The sequence below is a fragment of the Rhipicephalus microplus genome, chromosome 2, assembly GCF_043290135.1.
Source record: "Rhipicephalus microplus isolate Deutch F79 chromosome 2, USDA_Rmic, whole genome shotgun sequence".
Taxonomy (NCBI): domain Eukaryota; kingdom Metazoa; phylum Arthropoda; class Arachnida; order Ixodida; family Ixodidae; genus Rhipicephalus; species Rhipicephalus microplus.
In genome coordinates, this window is record NC_134701.1 from 35241079 (window position 1) to 35260107 (window position 19029).

Here is a 19029-nt window from a genome sequence, read left to right on the forward strand (position 1 = left end):
AGTTTAACGGGGGCCGGTGCTCTATCTGCTTCAATCGAGTCTTGCTTGTTGTTTGACTTATTTTCTGGCAAAAGCTTGCCCAAATAAACAGTATTGCTTCGATCACATAGACTTTTTGCTTTCGGCACCATCATGACGACATGACAGTATCATCATCATCAAAAAGTGTTTCGCGTTTTTGAGCAGTAGCACAATTTGACTTTCAGTAGGATGCAAGTGATTACCTGTAGAATGCATAACATTTTAAAATTCGTTACATTTCGAGCAGGTCATAAAAAGATTTAAACTTAAGAAATGATGAATCGATTTGAGAGTAATATGTTCATTTAAATTTGAAGTGAGGTTTCACAGTGGAGCAGATTTTTTCTGGATACATGCTTTCACGGTTTAGCACCCCTAAACTGCAGCGAAACCACTTTACAGGCAGTTACATGCAGACTAATATTACACACCTATTTGTTAATTGCGAATACTTCAAAGTTTTCGATAATTTAAATTCAAATACCCTACTATTCGTTCCAATATTCCCACAAGCCTATTGAAAACACATGATGTTCACTTGCACTTGGGGTGCCGTTGCCAAGTGGCATTTCTCGCGTGACTGTTACATGTTGTCCGGTGCACATTTGTTTGAAATGGTTACCTCTACCAATGCAGGGGGAGTGCAGCTGCTTTTTGCGAACCGCAAGGACATCCGGCTGCTGGAGCTCGATGGCCGCCGCGCTAATGGCTCCCGAGTGCTGGTGGATGGTCTGGAGGACGCAGCGGCATTGGACTTTCTTTACGAGGGAGGTCTGGTTTTCTGGACTGATGTGGGATTGGAGGTGATCCGACGTCGCTCACTGGATGGCCTCACCGACCTCACCGTGGCCTCGATGGGGGTGGTGTCGCCCGATGGGCTGGCCTGCGACTGGGTGGGTCACAAGCTTTACTGGACCGACTCCGAGACAAACCGCCTCGAAGTAGCTGAGCTGGATGGCTCACACCGCAAGGTTCTTCTTTGGCGGGATTTGGACCAGCCGCGTGCCATTGCATTGGTGCCCACAGATGGGTAAGCCTTGCATGCACACTGCACAGTGAGCCATTCAATAAATCAGTTTTGTTACCAAGGATGTTACAGATGAGGATCCCAAAGTATAGGACTGCAGCGGGCCCTCGATTATAAACAAGAATTAGCAGCTTTTTGGACCATAAAAAATCCAAGCATTGCACAAAGCAGAATGAAAAACAGGGCATGGAGCCAAAGAACTTATAAATACAAGTAACAGAAGCCAGGTACAAATAAAGACTAAGATGAAATATTTAATAGCAAATGTTCATTTATTGAGTTCTTGAATAAATTAAAGAAACTACATTTTTCTGATGTGGGCAAAATATTCCTTATGGAGATGGCTCAGAAATAGTGAAGCAACAATCTGAAAATGCTAGGCTCATGGTATTTTCAGGTGACTGTCAGCGGCTGAGACAATCAGCACCTTTGTTCTATAAGTCCTTCTCAGTTGCATTCTTTGAGAGCTGTTTCATCAGCCGCAGTGTACTGTGGTGGGTGCTGTCACTTCATCTAAAGTTTTTGGGCCTCAAGGTGCACTTGCATCTCGATGATTAGTCTCGTTAAGCTGTAACAGCCGCCAAGCAATAGGTGGTGCTGTGCTCATGAAGGCTAAGGCTGGCGCTGTGGTGCTCATTGCGCCACCTGCTGGGAAACAAGTCAACCAGGGGCACGGGCAAAAGCAGCAAGTTTTTTCGGAGTTTGACAGTGCGCTTAGACGAATGTACCTTGGTGCAGCCCTTGGGTACATTTTGCAAGTTGGGCCCCATGGACCTTCGTTACGAATTTGGGTGGTTACACGTGATGGATTCGGACAAGACTGTAAGTGGCACAACACATTTACTAAACACATGGTTGGCACTCTACAATATAAAAAGATTGTCTGAAAGAAACAATAATAACCACAGTTTACACCAAAAGACCACCCAAATCTCATGACTAACTAAGCCGACATAGTTAGAGTGAGCTAAGTACTTTATTTACTCGCGTACTGAATGCACTTGCATAATAAATGCGCTCCCGACTTCAGTTGTCAAAATTTAGATCTTTCTTTTTTTCTCCCGCGTAATAAACGTGCCCCCCACATTCATCCTCTGCAGTCCTGCTAGCCGACAGCTGGTACCTCTTTGGCCGTTCAGTCTATTTAGTTTTCTATTACTATGCCGACCCCTCCCCCCCCCCCCCCCGGCCATCTCTGCACGTTCCCTACCACCCTTTTTCTGCGCGCCGTATTGTTTTTGTTTCTATCTGTGCGTAGCACGTCTCGTTTAAAAAAAAAGTTATCTGTGCTCCACAGTGGGGTTCACAAACAGCGTGAGTTTCAAAGACAATGCAGCTCACAAGCACACAGCGACTGAAGGTCCTGTAACTATCCGCGCCAAACAGTGGTCGCTTTCTGCAAATACGAAACTGGCTCATCCACATGCACGTGATTTTCGAGTGCCAACGACAGGATTTCTTGTCACCATGTCTGTCGCGATCGGCCATTCATCATCATAACGTCACCGGTTTCTGGAAAGCAAGAAAGAATTGCTTGTAGCCCCTCGAAAATTGGGACCATTTCCGCAATATGAAAGCACCCCCAATTCTCGCTTCGACTGCAATTTGCTCTTCGTGCTTGTTATCCGTGCATACTTCTAAGAAAGAAAGATATGGGCTGCCTTTTTTGCAGTAATTTCTCATTTGGACAGTGAGGCGGTGGCTGTTTTTTGTCTTTAATCTTGCTTTCAAAGGTTTGTTTCGATGCTTCGGTGGTAGCTTGCTGCAATGTTGGTTACTTGCTGCAGTGTCGATGGCGTCGTCGTGGTTGTCATGTGAGGTTGCGACGAAGTTGGCAAAGAGCGTCGTAGCGCGCGCCTCCAGATCACAGCTGATACCACTGTTGTGGCTAAACGATTGCAAGGAAAAAAAGCCGTGAAATGCTTTTATGGATGGTGTGGGCGGCACAGGGACAGCTTGCTGAAAATAGCGCCTTAAACCACCACGGATGTCCCTCGGTGCAGTCCTTGGGTATATTTCGCGGGTAGGGCCCATGGGCCTTCATCACGAATTGACCTAGCCAATTTGCTGCTTGTAAATAGTGAAGCGTAACAAGGAAGCCATTTCCAAACAGTGTGCACGTATGTCAATTGTGAAAGGCTAAGTGACCTAACCCTTTATTGAGCATTATCGCATCATCCCAAAAAAGTTTTGATAAAACTTGCCCAGCCTAATAAACGCACCCCCAACTGTACTCCAATTTTTCGAGAAAAAAATTGCTTGCATTACGCGAGTAAATACAGTATGACCTCACTATTCATGCCAACCTTGCTTGACCCAGCCAATTTGCTGCTTGTAAGTGACTCTGTCAATGCTCTAGACTCTCTTGAAGAACATCCTCATTGCCGTCCCTGTCACTCACGAGGTCATCCTTCATCACCGCCTGACGTAGTGGTTCCCGTGGCTGAGGACTTTGATCTTATGCCTGCTGGTGATAGCCGACACCAGTGCTACAAACCATTGTGGCCCACCTGGGAGTGTCTTTCCACCCCCCACCCCCCCCTCTAGGTTGTGCGCTTGCTTCCACCTCGAGCAGCCTTACTTGAACTGTCACTAAGCCTAACTTCGGGGGCCTCCGCCACGTCAGCAAAGACCTTATGAGCTGGCGAAGATTGGCGACATTTCAGCTGCAGCGACGACAGTAACGTTCGTCGAGAGAGCCACGTTGAAGTCAGAGACTGAACACGACCAACCACGGAGTTTCCCTATGAACATCTGTGTTATGTGAAAAGCATGCCTCAGCTATTGAATGTTGAGCTGAAAAGCCGCCATAGTGGTCTAGTGGCTAAGACACTCCACTGCTGATCCGCAGGTTGTGGAATCGAATCCCGCCCGCGGTTGCTGCATTTTCGATGGAGGCGAGAATGCTTGACGCCCGTGTGCCTAGATTGAGGTGCATCCTTAAGAATGCACCTCAATCCTCCACCTTTACTACTAATTTGACTCGGGCGATTTTCAGACATAGCCAGACAAGCCACCCCCGCACCACCGCCTTTTACTCCCAGACTATTGGTCTCACTGAGGGGTTTCACTGTTCTCACAAATGGTCTCACCATCGCCGACATGTCGGCCATGTACCGTATAAACCGGACTATAAGTCCAATGGGAATATATGTCGACCCCCCAAGTTCAGGTTACCGACAGAGAAAAAAAAGGAAAACAACCTAAAACTGCCGAACCACATTTATTTGCGAATTGGGCGCACTGCACCCCGATCGTCGGAGCTCCCCTCAACCACCATCGCAACTGCTTCTATTCGTTCGACAAAGCACTACTGTCTTATGAAGACGTGAGTTTGTCGCTGGCCGCCTCCCACAGTGCGTCGTCGTCAGTGCCATCCAGTGAGTTGCTGATGCAACATTTCTTGAAAGCATTTTCCACCATGGAATCCGGCAAGGAACGACAGGCAGAAAGTACCCAGCCACAAACAGTCGCAAGCCGAGGCCTCTGTAGGCAGCCCGTCGGTGTCTTGGGGTTGTCGCTGGACATCCACTCTTGGTATTTCAGCCGCACTCGGTCCTTGAACAGCTTGTTTAGCACAACGTCGAGCGGCTGGAGGGTGGACGTCATACCACCTAGTATCATGACGAGGTCCGTTTTCTCGTTGCCGAGTGCGCGTTTCACTGCATCGGTCAAGTGGCCACGATACGCATCCAACACCAGCATGCTGCGAAGATGCAGCAGTGAACCTGGCCGATGGTTCCACACCACTCTTATCTATTCGATTATTATGGCCTCGTCCATATATCCTTTTTTGTTGACGCGAACGACAACACCGGGCGGGAACACGTCCTTCGGCATTGTCTTGCGTTTAAAAATGATGAAGGGCGAAAGCTTTCTACCATCTGCCGTGCATGCCAGCATGACGATGAAGCGTGAGTGCTCGTTGCCAGTGGACAACAGCTTCACATCCTTGGCGCCGCGCTGCGTGATCGTGGTCGACGAAGGCATGTCAAACCACACGGGGGTCTCATCGGCATTGCCAATCTGCCCCATCATGTAGTCGTTCTGCTCCCGAAACCGGTTCTTGAAGCGCTGAAAGTTCATGAGCTTGTCCTCGAACTCTTCCGGCAACTTTTGATGGATGGATGTGCGCTGCCGGAGAGAAAATTCTTTGTGTCGCATAAATCGACGCACCCAAGAGTTTGGTGCCCGAAACTCTTCTTTCCTGAGCCCAGCTTCTCGAGCGAGTTCCACTACTTTCTTGCGAATGGTATCTATGGTCTTTGGCTGCGAGCGTGCACGAACTTCGCACAAAGTCCGCTAGCTTATCCTCCAGCTCTGGATGAACGGCACTTCGTCCACGGAACGACATTTTTTGAGGATTGCACATCTGCAGCTTCTCTTTCTGTGCCCTCCAATAGCGCACGCTTTTTTCCGATACACTAAAGTGGCGCTGAGCAGCCATATTCTCGTTCGCTTCTGCGAACTGAACAACATCTAGTTGAAAACGGAGCTGAGTGCTGCCTCCTCGCACCGCTACTAATATTCAGTGAACGAAAAGAAAACCCACTAAAATTGCAGCGCAATGTCAAGCGGAGCGAAAATTCAAAACAGATCGGAAGCAAATCACGAACACAAAGAAAACAGACACAGAGGAAAAAAAAAAACAGCCTGCGATTAGATTTGGATGCGGATATGGCCGCATCCGGCTTCTCAAGCACATGCAAGCCACATGTTGCCAGACAGTGGAAATTGCAGCGCAATGTCAAGCGGAGCGAAAATTCAGAACAGATCGGAAGCAAATCACGAACACAAAGAAAACAGACAGAGAGAAAAAAAAAAAAACAGCCTGCGTTTAGATTTGGATGCGGATATGGCCGCATCCGGCTTTTCAAGCACATGCAAGCCACCTGTTGCCAGACAGTGGTGGTCTTTCGGCTAGACACCATTATATAAGACGAGGGGCGACTTTCGCTTATTACTTTAATGAAAATATCTCGACTTATATTCCGGTTTATACGGTACGTCAACGTAAGATACAAGACGTGGGGTGCCTGTTGTGTCACGTGGCCCCTGTTGTCGCATTCACACACCAGTGTAGTAGACTTTCCTGTAAATGCTTCCAGTGGGAGCTAAGCCTTCACCAGGACCATTCTCGGCAACAAACCCTGTGTGTATATGCCATTCATGTGACTAGTGTATCACTGGCCAATCACCTTGTTCCCAGTACTTAAAAAAAAAAACGCGGAAATAAACACGGGAGAACATTCTCTCGTCGGCCACGCTGAAGTTTGTGTGCGTGTCGTCATTTGCCGATCACTGGACCTCTCCGTCAGCCTCCCGCGGGCTTCGCCGCGCTCGTGCAAGAAAGGATGCAAATGACGCCACACTAGTTGGTGTATAGAACGAGCCAGACCACTATGCTCGACGCAATGTTACACAATGTTTTCAACAAGAAAATGTTAACTTTACCGTTTGCCCTGAGTGCGCCGAGGAAGCCCAACTGTCGCTTGTCTGCGCATACAAAACCATCAAAAGACCGACAGCCTTCGTTAGAACCTTCGACGATGTTACGCAGAATGCCAGCCTGGCTACCGTATCTGGGGCTGGACGCCAATACGACAATGCAGATTTAGTGAGAAGCTTCTTCGACGATACTTCGAGCCATGCAAGGTTCTTCATTGTCTCGGCGCTCTGGACTACGAGGTTATCTCACGTGGCATTAGGAACTTTCAAAGGTGTTGTGCATAACTTGAAGTTGTTCATATCGTGTGCCTCAAGCAATTTCATGCACATTAATGAACCTTAGGACTGTATTTTTGCTGTTGTTGCTATTATTGTGCTTAAGGGGGACGTCAGAAATTAACCTTTCTAACAAGACAGCTGTGACCCACTTGGCAGTCCTTGGAGTGCCACGTCATGTTTTGGCTGTGCGGCACAGTGAGAACCAAAGATACGGTTAGGCCTGACCTGCCAAGTGCCACGAAGATCGGGTTACGAGATGGAAACAAGACCGATAATCAGGCAGATGTGGGCGGAGGACAACGACTGTGACACGTTTTTAAGGAATTCGATGACGGGACACTTGGTCGTCGTTCTGACCAGGCATCACGAACAGAAAGGATGTTTAATATGCGTGCGACAAAGTGAGAGTAGCATAGACTGACTTAGTTCTAGAGTTAACTTGTATAGACATTAGTCCCATTCTTGATGAGCATGTTTTATTTTTGTGGGAATTTGGAATGTTGTTTGATAAAGTGTGTTTATTGTGGTACCATAGTCTCCCATCTCTTTCATTCCAATCCTTTGCGAATGCTCACAAGATAATCGTGACAGAATAAGTGGCGAGCCAAGAGCGTGGCAATCATTCGAGTGCCCAAAGTGCTTGCCATTTTGTGGGTGCCTCTGTGCTCTTTTGTCAGCATTGCAGTGATAGTTCTTTGTCATATGGTCAATGTGTGTATGGAATATTTTGCTTATGCATTGCTATGTGTCCGTACGCATTGCTTTTTGTAACGTCAATTGTTGGCTTTGCTTATATAGTTCTGCAAAACTTTATGTGTGTACAAAATATCTTGCTGATGTGTGGCTTTGTTTTTTGTTTGCTAATGTTAGTTTGTGTAGTTTATTTGTTGTATTTTTTCTTCATGTAATGCACTAATTGTAGAAAGGCTGTTTTTGACCAAGGAGGATACATAAAACTTGCTGGAGTGGAAGCCGCCTATGCGCCGCTACGGGAGAGAGTGAAGCCGCGCCGAGCGCGCGGCGGCCATGTTGCCAGTGGCAGAAAAGAGCCGAGCGCTTCAAATTTATGCTTCATTGCGCTGTGGGTGAAGTGACTCGTGTGTTTATTGAGCAACAAAAACAAGTAATTCTGGTTATAAACGTTTATTGCGACTTGTACGCAGCCAAGTGGCATGTAGAGAACTCAATTAAAGTGCATATGCATTAAATAGCGATGCCTATAAGCAAACACATCATCGAAAACATAGGTGCCCTACTGGTGGGTGAAAATTATTGCCCTTGTCAAAAGTGGTCCCACCTTCCTTTTGACCAATTTTCGTTTTTTTTTTTTCCTTCGTCATGTGTTGTATCCTCACTTTTACGTATTGTTCGGCGATTTGCCTGCACAAACTGTAAACCTGATTATCAAGCGTATCGAAGTCTAGGACGTGTTGCTCTAGTTTATGGAACCAGTTTTTCTCGGAGGAAGCTCATAGAACTTTCAGGATGAGGTGTTTTGCTCTTTACTTCACCATTGTGGTGGAATCACATTCAGCCTGTAGCTGCCTCAGTCCTCGACTTCTTTACAGAGGCTAATGACATCTCGCGACGGTGAAACAAGACCACCTCGCCTCTTACATTTAATTAAAGGTGTCAGCTCGTCTGAGTGCATGGCTGCTATGCACTCTTCACAGGTAGTTGCAGTTCGACCTGTCGAACAATGAAGCCTGCTATGTATGGCACCACGGAACCGACAAAAACAGAAAAGCTTTCGGACTAGTCAATGCAATGCGTATTGTCGTGGTCATCGGGCTGCAGGACTGGGGCCTTGCGCATGTCAATGAGATTGCTTCTAGGATCTACCATGGCTGCAGGAGTCGTTGCATTCAATACGGAGAGAACATCTTGGGAGCAGTGTCTAGAACTTGAAGACTTGACTTCCGTCTGAACCAATAGACGCTTGTATGCAGCCATAAACTGCGAAGCTGTTGGGTTGTTGTTATGGCCGCCTCATCCACGTATTGATTCAAAGACGTTTTCGGCATAGTCTTGACTGAGTTTGTGTGTCAGTAAGTATTTCAGCTGACCTTGGCTGACAAGTCTGTCAAACATTCTTTCCGTGCTTGCCATGCGTATCCAAAAACCAATGAATCCGTTTTTTTTTTCAGTCCTTCTTTCACTGCCGGATCTCTCAGCCCGTTTATGTACGCTCGAGTCTCCGCAAAAAACGACTTCCATAATGCTTCATTCCCCTGCCAAAGGGGTGCTTTGTACGACTTTGCCAGCAGGTTCCTGGAGTTTAAGATGCCAAACAAGCGATCAAAAGTTCTAATAAACATAGATCCTGTGCTGGCACCCTTGAATTGCGGCAGCTTTAGCTTTCGTTCGCAGAAGTCCAAAGCGTCAGCATTTGAGGCACTCGATCAGTTGTACAGCATATCATACCTTCATTTTCTTGCTTTTCCCATTGGACGTGGACTTTCGTAAGTTTGTTTCCGAGCCACAACCCTTCTTCACGTTGAAGTGCCTTCAATGCCACTTCATAACCCCATTTCACATGTTTTCCCTTCAATGTCAAAGAGGTGGTCAAAGCACGCTGGCGCGAAGTGCACAGAGCGAAGTGATCTCAGTCTTTCGCATTCTACTTCTCAGGGCGAACGGCCCACTCCCAGAGGCTCCGCGTTACAGGATCTTTAGGAAACCTGTAAAACAAATCCGGACTGTTATGTTTTGCACGCTTAGATCGCGTCAGCTATAGCTCCCTTTAGTAACGAGCGCGAAATGGCTATGTCGAAGACGTTTTCGTGTACGTACAGGTGGAATGTGAGGCCACAACCTTTTTTCAACCTGTTGGCACATCCGTAAACGACGCAAGAGGCAAGGATTGTAAACCAATTGTTTTTTACATGCCGACAAGGTGAAACAAGAACGGACGAAATCAGCAGCTCGTGATGGCGCTGAGCACGCTTTTTGCCATTGGCAAGATGGCGGCGGCTGGCTTCACTTGCACAGCGCCCCTTCCACTCCAGCAAGTTTTATGTATCCTCCTTGTTTTTGACCCACCCTGTCACAGCTGGCAGGACAACAGCAGGAGTAAATGAGAAGGGTCAATAAGCGATAATCAGGCTGCATGAAGGCACATGCTCTCTTGTTACGCCATTTATTTAATATGTTACAGGAGCACCAACACATTTTGAAGGCGAGATAATGATTTAGATAGAGTAATGTAGAGACATACACAACATCTACGAGATATCATTGGCTGGAACATATTTAAAACCAATTTTAAAGTACATGCCAGGTGACTGACAATGCGCACTTTAAAACTCCTAGTGGTGGTGGTAAAAATTTAATTTTTCCTTCGGAAAGGAAAGGGGGAACGGGACAGAGATGAGGAGAGCTTGTAACGCTCAGTAGTGCTCCGCAACCCTCTCTGCCCAACCGCTTGGATGTTGGGTTTCAAGCTGCGCAAGACATGAGCACTGGGGCAATGTAAACATACATATGTTACGAGTATGTGTTGGCTGGCACGCACCTTGCACTACCAAGTTTGATTTTCTCCTTCTTGCCTCTGGCCTCTTGGCGTGTGGTGGGTGTCAGTGCCATGTCAGTTTTTCGTGGTTTCGTGGTTAGCTGTGTTTACCTTGTCTCCGGAGCTTCTCCTGCATAGCTTGGGACACTTTAAAAACTGAGACTGGCTGCACGAAAAACATTTTTAAATATATAGCGGCCGTGCACTTGTACAAACGGTTTTCAGCTGTGATGAGTAGATCATAAACAGCTATCTATTGCAAAAAAACACACACACACACACGCGGTGCGAAATTGTTGTCTCAGTGCTGCTTTATAGTACTTGTAACTGGTGACATGCTCAGGGGTCTTTCATCTGCAGATTGCTTTTTTGGACCGACTGGGGGGACGTGCCGAAAATCGAACGAGCTAGCATGGATGGAAACCTGACCACTCGGAAGGTGATTGTGCGTGAGGATATCTTTTGGCCAAATGGACTTACCGTGGACTACGAGGCACGCAGGTCAGTCACACATTACAGTCGGACTCGTTTATAACGAACCCGAAAGTGCCGAGATAAGTGGTCATTATATCAGTAGTTTGTATGAGCAAAACGTGCACTTAGAGACCAAGCCATTTTTTTTTCTGTGTATTTTTATTAAGAACTGCTAATAACTACTTTGGTGACAAGTTAGGCCTTGTGTGCTCATTAGTGAATTAAACCATGTTCGCAACTATGCTGATCTTATGAAGCGTGTACCACCACGTTGTGGGGCCTTGAAATGAGAAAACGCCGCTCTCAGAGCGCACTGACTCATTAGACGTCGATGGACCCAACCAAACATCACATTCATCGCACTACTTTTTACATGAACGATATTGTCAGCCGAATCAAATGCGTCACCAGTGACACGCTAAAACGCAAGCTTATGCAATATTCCCAATTCACTCAACCAACAAACACAAGGTAACGCGAAGGGGTCGTCGCCGATGTCCGTCAGTTCATAGCCAACTCACGGCTATGGACTCACGGGACATGGCCTGCGGTCGCCGCATTCTGCGGGACCCCGTCAGTAGACTACCATCCACGCTAGCCACCACACACCAAAGAGAGCCGTTCATGTTTCATGTGCCGCCAGCCAGCCTCGCCACCAGGCGTCATTGCTGGTGTACCACGCTAACCACGACGATGATGGTGATAAATTCTTGCGAGCACAACGCCACCTACTGCTGGATGGTTGTCAACCCTAAATGCGGCCTATCCGTGAAAGTTGTGTGCGCTATGAGGCACAAACGGCTTTGCAGGGGGTGATAACACTTCCACCACGTGGAACCTATCATCCCTGGCTACCGTATTAACCGGACTATAGGTCGAGCTCCCAAGTTTGGGTGACCAAAAAAGAAAAAAAAAAGGAAAAACAACCTAAAACTGTCGAAAAACATTCATTTGTGAATTGGACGCACTGCACCCATGATCGTCGGAGCTTCCCTCAACCACTATCACAACTGTTTCTATTCGTCAGACGAAGCACCACTGTCTTCTGAAGACGAGAGTCCTCCCACATCGCATCATCTCCTGTACCATCTACCTTATTTATTCGAATATAAGGTGGTCACGAATATAAGGCGAGGGGAAGTTGAAGGACCCAAGAAAAAGAAAAAAAGTTTGCACACTAATATAGGGCAAAAGAAACGAAAGAAAAAAGGCAACTAAATTCCTTACCTTTCAGCAAAGCAGACACCAAGTATTCATGAACTATCTGTACACAAAGATATTTATTCGGAGCGAGACGAAAGTGCAACTTAGAAACACGCAAAGATATTTATTCGGAGCAAGACGAAAGTGCAACTTAGAAACTATCTTCAGAGGTGGTGGTATCGGAATCTTCCTTATCACTTGCGCACTCAAAGAGATCGTCGTCCTCGGTGCCGTCAAGAGCATTTGAAATGCAGCACTTGCGGAACGAAGCCGCAACCATGGCTTCGGGGATCACTGCCCAAGCGTCGACCACCCACTGGGTGAGCATGGATGGGGACGCCCGCTTTAGACGTCCCGACGGCGTCAGGGCCACAGTGTCAGACGCCATGCATTCGTTGTACAGCCGTCTGACGTGTGCCTTAAAGGGCTTGTTAAGGCAAACGTCAAGCGGCTGTAGTTGGCTTGTCAGGCCTCCCGGGATGACGACCAGCTACGTCCGATTGTCGATGAGCTTCTTCTTCACACCTTCCGTGAGGTGCCCGTGGAATGCGTCGAGGACCAGCATTGACCTCCGGGCGAGCAGTGCTTCAGGTCTCGGCACCACACCGACCTTACCCAGTCCAGAACAAGCTCTTTCGTCATCTACCCTTTCTCCTGGCAACGAATGTGGACGTTCTGCGGGAACACCTCGTTCTTTGGCATGGTCTTTCTGTTCAGGATGATGTAGGGGGGCAACTTCCGCCCATCGGCGGCGCAGGCTAACATCACGGTTATCCGAGCCTTCTCGTTGCCTGTAGTGCGCAGGATCACTTGGCGATCACCTTTTTGATGAATTGTCTGGGCCGACGACATGTCAAAAAAAAAATTGGAGTTTCGTTAGCATTGCCAATCTGCCCGAGTAGGAAGTCGTGGTCGCGTCGCAGGCCGATAACATATCGTTGAAAAGAAATTAGTTTTTCTTCGTAGTCTTCTGGTAACTTCTGCATCACGGAGGTCCGCCTTCGCAACGAAAACCCGGCCCTCTTCATGTACTTCTGCACCCAGCCCCGGCTAGCTTTGAACTTGAGAGCAAGGATGCCACGCTCTCTCGCGATTTCGCGCGCCTTCATCTGCACGATGCCAGCAGTAACGGCCAAACCGCGGCATCTTCTCTCTTTGACAGAGTCTGTCAGCACTTCTTCCACTTCGGGAAACGCTCTCTTTCGCGGGCCACGGAAAGCCTTCCTCGTAGCGGCGCATGCTAAGAGCGCCGTCTTCTGTTTGCGCCAACGACGCACGTTGTTTTCCGGAACGTCAAACTTTCGACCCGCCGCGCAGTTTCCAGTGGCTTCCGCCTCTGCTATGACTTTCCTCTTGAAGGCTGCATCGTAGTGGCAACGAGGACTCGCCATTGCGCTGGTCGCATAAATAAGAAACAAGCACTGAGAAAGAAAATCTTGCAGCAGGGACTCCAGCACTCCAACAAAAAATGCAAAATGGTGTCCCGGCTTGTTTACAAGCTTTGCGGCTGCGGCTACTACTGGCTTGGAGCGGCTACTGCTGGCTCAGCATGTTTACACCGTCGAAGGCGTCCGCTGCCATGGCCTCTTCTGTATCGCGAGCTATTCAATAACCTTGCAGCGACCGAAACTCTGTATTTACCATTTGCAACCTGCGTTTGTGTAAAATTTTATGCGTTTTATTCTGAAATATTTTTGTTACATTTCCAACAGTGTTGTCGGGCTCTTTTGGAAGCTTGGAAATGGTTGAAAAGTGGAAACCAAAACTGTCACACCAAAATCGGCATATTGGTATACTGAGCTTCGAATATAAAGCGGGGTATGACTTTGAGACTACGCATTTCGGAAAAAAACCTCGCCTTAAATTCGAATAAATACGGTAGTGAGCTGCTGATGCAACATTTCTTGAAAGCATTTTCCAACATTGAATGTGGCAAGGAACGTCAGGGGGAAAGCACCCAACCACAAACAGTCACAAGCCCAGGCCTCTGTAGGGGGCCCTTTGGCGTCTTTGGGTTATCACCGAACATCCACACTTGATACTCTAGCCGCACTCGATCCTTGAACAGCTTGTTTAGCACAACATCGAGTGGCTAGAAGGTAGACCTTATACCACCTGGTATCATGGCGAGGTCCATTTTTCTATCGCTGAGTGTGCGTTTCACAGCGTCAGGTCAGGTGACCATGAAACGCATCCAACACCAGCATGCTTCGAGGATGCAGCAGTGCACCTGGACGACAGTTTCAGACTGCTCGTATCAATTCGAGCATCATGGCCTCGTTTATGTATTCCTTTTTTTGACACGAATGACAACACCTGGCGAGTCGTATTGTATGGGTGCGTTTGTGCATTCATGCATGTTTCACTCTGTGTCGCGCTTTGGTGCAGTGCCTGTTCGTCCAACATTTCGAAGGCATGTACCTTATTTATTGGAATCTAGGCTGATTGTTTTTTTTTTTTTTCAAATTTCTTTGCATTAAACTCCAGGATCGGCTTAGATACAAGGATTTAAAAAAATGCATCATTTTTTATTAAAAAAAGTGGTACACAACTAGTGCCACCTAGACGGTATTACAGTTAAACCTGCTTATAGCGAACCTCTATAGATAATGAGTTTTTCTATTCCCCGTCATTGCTCCATAGAAGCACATGTATTTGCAACCTCTATGTAACAAAGTAACAGTGGGACACAACCTTGATATTAAGAATTTTCCCCACGAACAATCTAGGAATTTTACTCCGCATTTTGGAACGAGCATGCATGTCCCGTGACTTCCCCGCCGCCGACAAAGCGCGAAGTGGCGGCGGCACGCACGACGCGCTAGGCGAGAGCGATCGCTGGTTATTGGGCGTGGGTGAGTGAGCACGAGGCTGGCCTGAACCCCATGAGCCAAGTAGCGCAGGTGTGTGCCCCCGTTCCCGAACGGCAAACCAAAATGAAGAAGAAAGCTACTTTTGCGCATTGGCAGTGCCACGCTTTTAGTCAGCATCACATATGCGGGGCTGCGCTGCACATAAAGGGCGCTTTACTGAATATTTTTCTGCGGTGTCCTTGTTGTTCGCTCTTCATTTCCGACGCCATGTGCCCGTGCATATTTTCACTGCGTGCGCATGGTGCGGTCCCCAACGACAATCAACTTTGCTTTTTTTTTTTAATTATTGCGACAGCCATTATATGGACAGTCTCGGCTAGTTTTTTGCCGTCTCCGCTGCCATTCACATATGTATGAAAACTCGAGAAAAAAAAAAAAAAAAAAAAAAGCCGCCTGCGCACGGCTCCCAGTTTGTCAGGATGCGCCGACGCACGCTTTTCTCCCACCCTTACTTTGCCCCGTGAATGGGTGGGGGGCGGGGGGGGGGGTAGATGTTTGTACGCACGCGCTTATCCTTCAGTGAAGATCACGCGCCTTCGACTTGCACTGGAACGATTGCATTTAGTTGCCGGGTGCACAAAGATCACTTCGCTCCTAAGACAGGCGCCGTTTGCTAAAAGAGTGCGCTTTTCAAACACAGCAAAGTGACAACTGGGGCACATTGTTGGTTTGCACTCATATCTGTACCTGTGATTACGTTTCGTGCCTCGTTTTTGTTTAAACAGTGCGTTAAGTGCCGAGCGTTAAACATTGTTAGTTCGTTCTTGTCTTGTGTGTGTTGTTTTCATGCGTCATTAGTGCATGAGCAGCGCGCTGCCCATTTCGATCTGCTTGCTGTTCTCATCGTGAATTTCAAGTTGTTGCTATCCGCATTGCTTCGGCCTTGCGGCAAAACTGTGACTTTTGTTAATTTCGGGCAATCGTGTCGTCAACCCCGAGGGCACGTCAGATTGAGCGCTGATGGAAACTCTCCGAGACCAGGATGACAACGGATATTCGGAGGTCAACTCATCACATGCTTTCGTCTTTCGCCGCGAGTGCGCAGGCTGGTAGCCTTCGCGATTAGCTGATTGGTTCTGGCAACATCACGACGGCGCATTGAATGGAATGCAATGAAAGGGATAGTATATTTATGTTTTAAGAAGTAAGGCTGGCAGCCAGTTCTTTTAGATCCGCTATCGCAGAACTCCTACAAAACGCTGGTGTGAACAAATACAGCTGCTTCAGGGAGAAGTGCTCTCTTCACACAGTCGGTTCGCATTGAAGCCGCACTGATACTCGCCGCGATAGCAAGCACGCCAGCGATCGCCCTTAAACTCCAAGTTCATCATTGCTACTCGAGCGACTCCCCTGCTCCTTACCCGCGTTGTTTCATGCTCGTTTAAGACGGGTGGTTTAATTTCTGTTTGAACATTTGATGGCAGTTCTATCACGCGGGAGGTGTTATCTTATGCACTTTCCAGGCGATAGGGATAGGCTGACTCATTTGATGTCTGCTTCAGCAGCGCTCGCACGCTTTTACTCGCTCGCGAAAGTTGCGATGCACGGGGGCATGTTATCAATTTGGACTTGTTATGGAACATGGCAGCGACGGCAAAAACCCGTCGAGAGCGTCCATATAATTGCTATCGCAATAATAACGCAGTTTTTTACTGTAATATGAGTGTTCTGGGTTAGCTCTGCCTTCAGTCCCCCTTTTGGTCAATTTGCACGTTTATTTTCAGAATTTTCGCACCGAACCTGCATATAACGAAATCCGCTTTATACGAAACGAATTTTTTCGGGAATTTATCACTTTCGTTATATCCAGGCTTAACTGTATAGCCCTACAACACCAGGCTTATGTACACATGTGAGGCCCCATTTTGATTTTTGTGGCGAGTGTTGAGGCGAGCCGTTTGTCATTTTGTGTCGCGCTTCAAGTGTGTGGTGCAGCTCAATGGTGCCACACAGGTGGTGACTATATAGTGATGCTTATAAAAAAAAAAGTTATCTTAGCAGCGGAGTCGTCATGCCATGTCCAAGCTGAATGGGACTTAAAGTGGATGAAAAAAAAGTGAGACGCTGGAGAGCCTGCAGCATGAGACGACAACCCGGAAACTTTGATTGTGCGCTCTTTTAAGAAGTGCGGCGTATACAATGTGCTTGATGGCACCAAAAATTGCGAACTCTTTGAAGACAGTGACAAAGAAGTCAGCGAAGAGGCAAGCAGCAATGTTGACTCGAAAAGACCGCGGCGTTGGCAAGCACAGCATCTTTGGATGCAAATAACTGGAAGCAGTGCGGAAAAAGAAAGGACAAAGAAACTCACACAACATGACTAGCGGCTGTATCTTTCTTGCCGAATTGCTGAATTCAAGGAGTAATAATTCATAAAATATTTGCCAAAACGCAAAACAACTTCTTGTAGACATTGTAGCCTTGACACTCATTAAATGCACAAAAAAAAAAAAGAAAAAAAGTTGTTTACTCATAAACTTGCATTGTTCTGCCCATTTTGATTGGAGCCTGCATTACCTTCTAATAGATTTACTTGCAATATCTCTTCATAGAAACTTCGCATAATGCTTTATTAAGAGGCTCAGGAAATTTAATTTGGTTATATTGAACTGTTTTGCTGCACTGCCAGTAGAACGAAGGCTTGTACAGCAAGAACGCTGTTTTCATTGCTGTGCTATACCGCTTCGGACTAAGCGACAATACTAGCTGTCATTAGAAAGTGGAGAACGTAAGCTTTCTAATGCAATACAATTCACATCAATATGATAAGCGCAGTAAGCGTAGCGCATCAGCAAAAAATGACTGAAATGCAGAGTGGGTGCCACCGGAGTCTGACCGTTAAGCCAGTGGCCACAAAGTGACGACTACGCTCGATCTCTGGGCAAATAGCCAGACTGATGTGTGAAGTCACCAGAATTAGTATTGTAAACTGATTTCAAGGTAATGCCGATGTCAGATGCCTTTTAAGGAAAAATGACTTTAATATCTTATCAGAATTGGCTCAGCTTTATACTTGCTTTGAGCCATCTCTATATACAGTAGATTTGTATGGCAAGTCAAATTCACTGCCTAACCTTTAAGCAATTCTAACCGACCGTCTAATGCAGGATCTACTGGGTGGATGCAAAGCTGAAGCTGATCTCTTCTATGGACTATGATGGTGAAGGCCGGGCAGTAGTCATTCATGGCTCCCTCTCACTGCCCTTTGCTCTGACGGTGAACCTGCTTACATTCTTTTTTCCCTATCAAGGCCATGTCAGATGTCTCTTTTTGAATATTTTTTGTTGAGGAATTCACCCCAAATGTGGAAAAAATTTGTATTGTTGATTTTTACAGCTCGTCTGCTGCAGTGGACAGTAGTTATTTAGGGTGTCAAGCCACCCGAAGAGGCAGAGAACAAGTTCCTTGGTTGTTTCTACATGTAAAAAGTCCCATCCTAGTAGAAGTTCATGGTTGGGCTGGGTACTTAATAAAGAGGGCAAAAAAACAGGTTGACAGTGTGCATGCACTATTGTCCTCATGAGCCCCCAGATCGTCACTCTCTCTTGGTAACAGCCAGAAATATTTATGGAGTACTGACACGAAATGCGGCGACCCAGGTTGCCCACAGGGTCAATTCTTGTGAACTTTTGTTGAACGTTTGCAAAATATCAACAGCAAACATAGCTTGGAAGGTATATTTTGAAGCTTGCATGAGCCATCACCTTCCTAGCGTCATTGACACCCCTGACCCTTGGTGACCCCCCCACATCCCTCAGGTAACTACAATTCTACAAGTTACGATCACTCATAGCTGCCATTTTTTTCTTTTTCTGCCACTGCACCAGCATACTATTTATTACCCGGCAGCTGCTTGCGAGTCCGTGGCCGCAGGGCACACGTTGCAAGTTTTGTGTTTGGCCACATTTCTGTCCCTTTTCCTGTACGAAAAAAAATTTCCTAAAGGGACACTGAAGTGGTATTGCATTCAGGAATTTATTGTGCGTTTGGTATCTGCGACCTCTCGCAACATGCCTATGCTTTTTTTCTTTAATTTGTGGGGATCTGAGGCGCGCCCGCGACCATTTCGCGGGCATTCCGCCACACGGCCACACCCTTTTGCTTTCCCGCTCTGTTAACACCACGTGGCGATAGATGGCGCCACGTGCGGGCACGGCACGCGGTACGCGCGCGCCGAGGGAGCGCTCTTTTCT

The 19029-nt window shown here is 47.2% G+C and overlaps 1 protein-coding gene across 2 annotated transcripts in view; it reads left to right on the forward strand.

The window, feature by feature from the left end:
• Window positions 1-19029, forward strand: part of arr (low-density lipoprotein receptor-related protein 6) — a 345664-nt gene that overhangs the window by 33835 nt on the left and 292800 nt on the right. For both annotated transcript variants that reach the window (XM_037420245.2, XM_075886375.1), the window contains exons 2-4: window positions 658-1051; window positions 10647-10787; window positions 17944-18052. In XM_037420245.2, the coding sequence (XP_037276142.2) occupies window positions 658-1051; window positions 10647-10787; window positions 17944-18052 (644 nt within the window). The remainder of the gene's footprint in view (window positions 1-657; window positions 1052-10646; window positions 10788-17943; window positions 18053-19029) is intronic.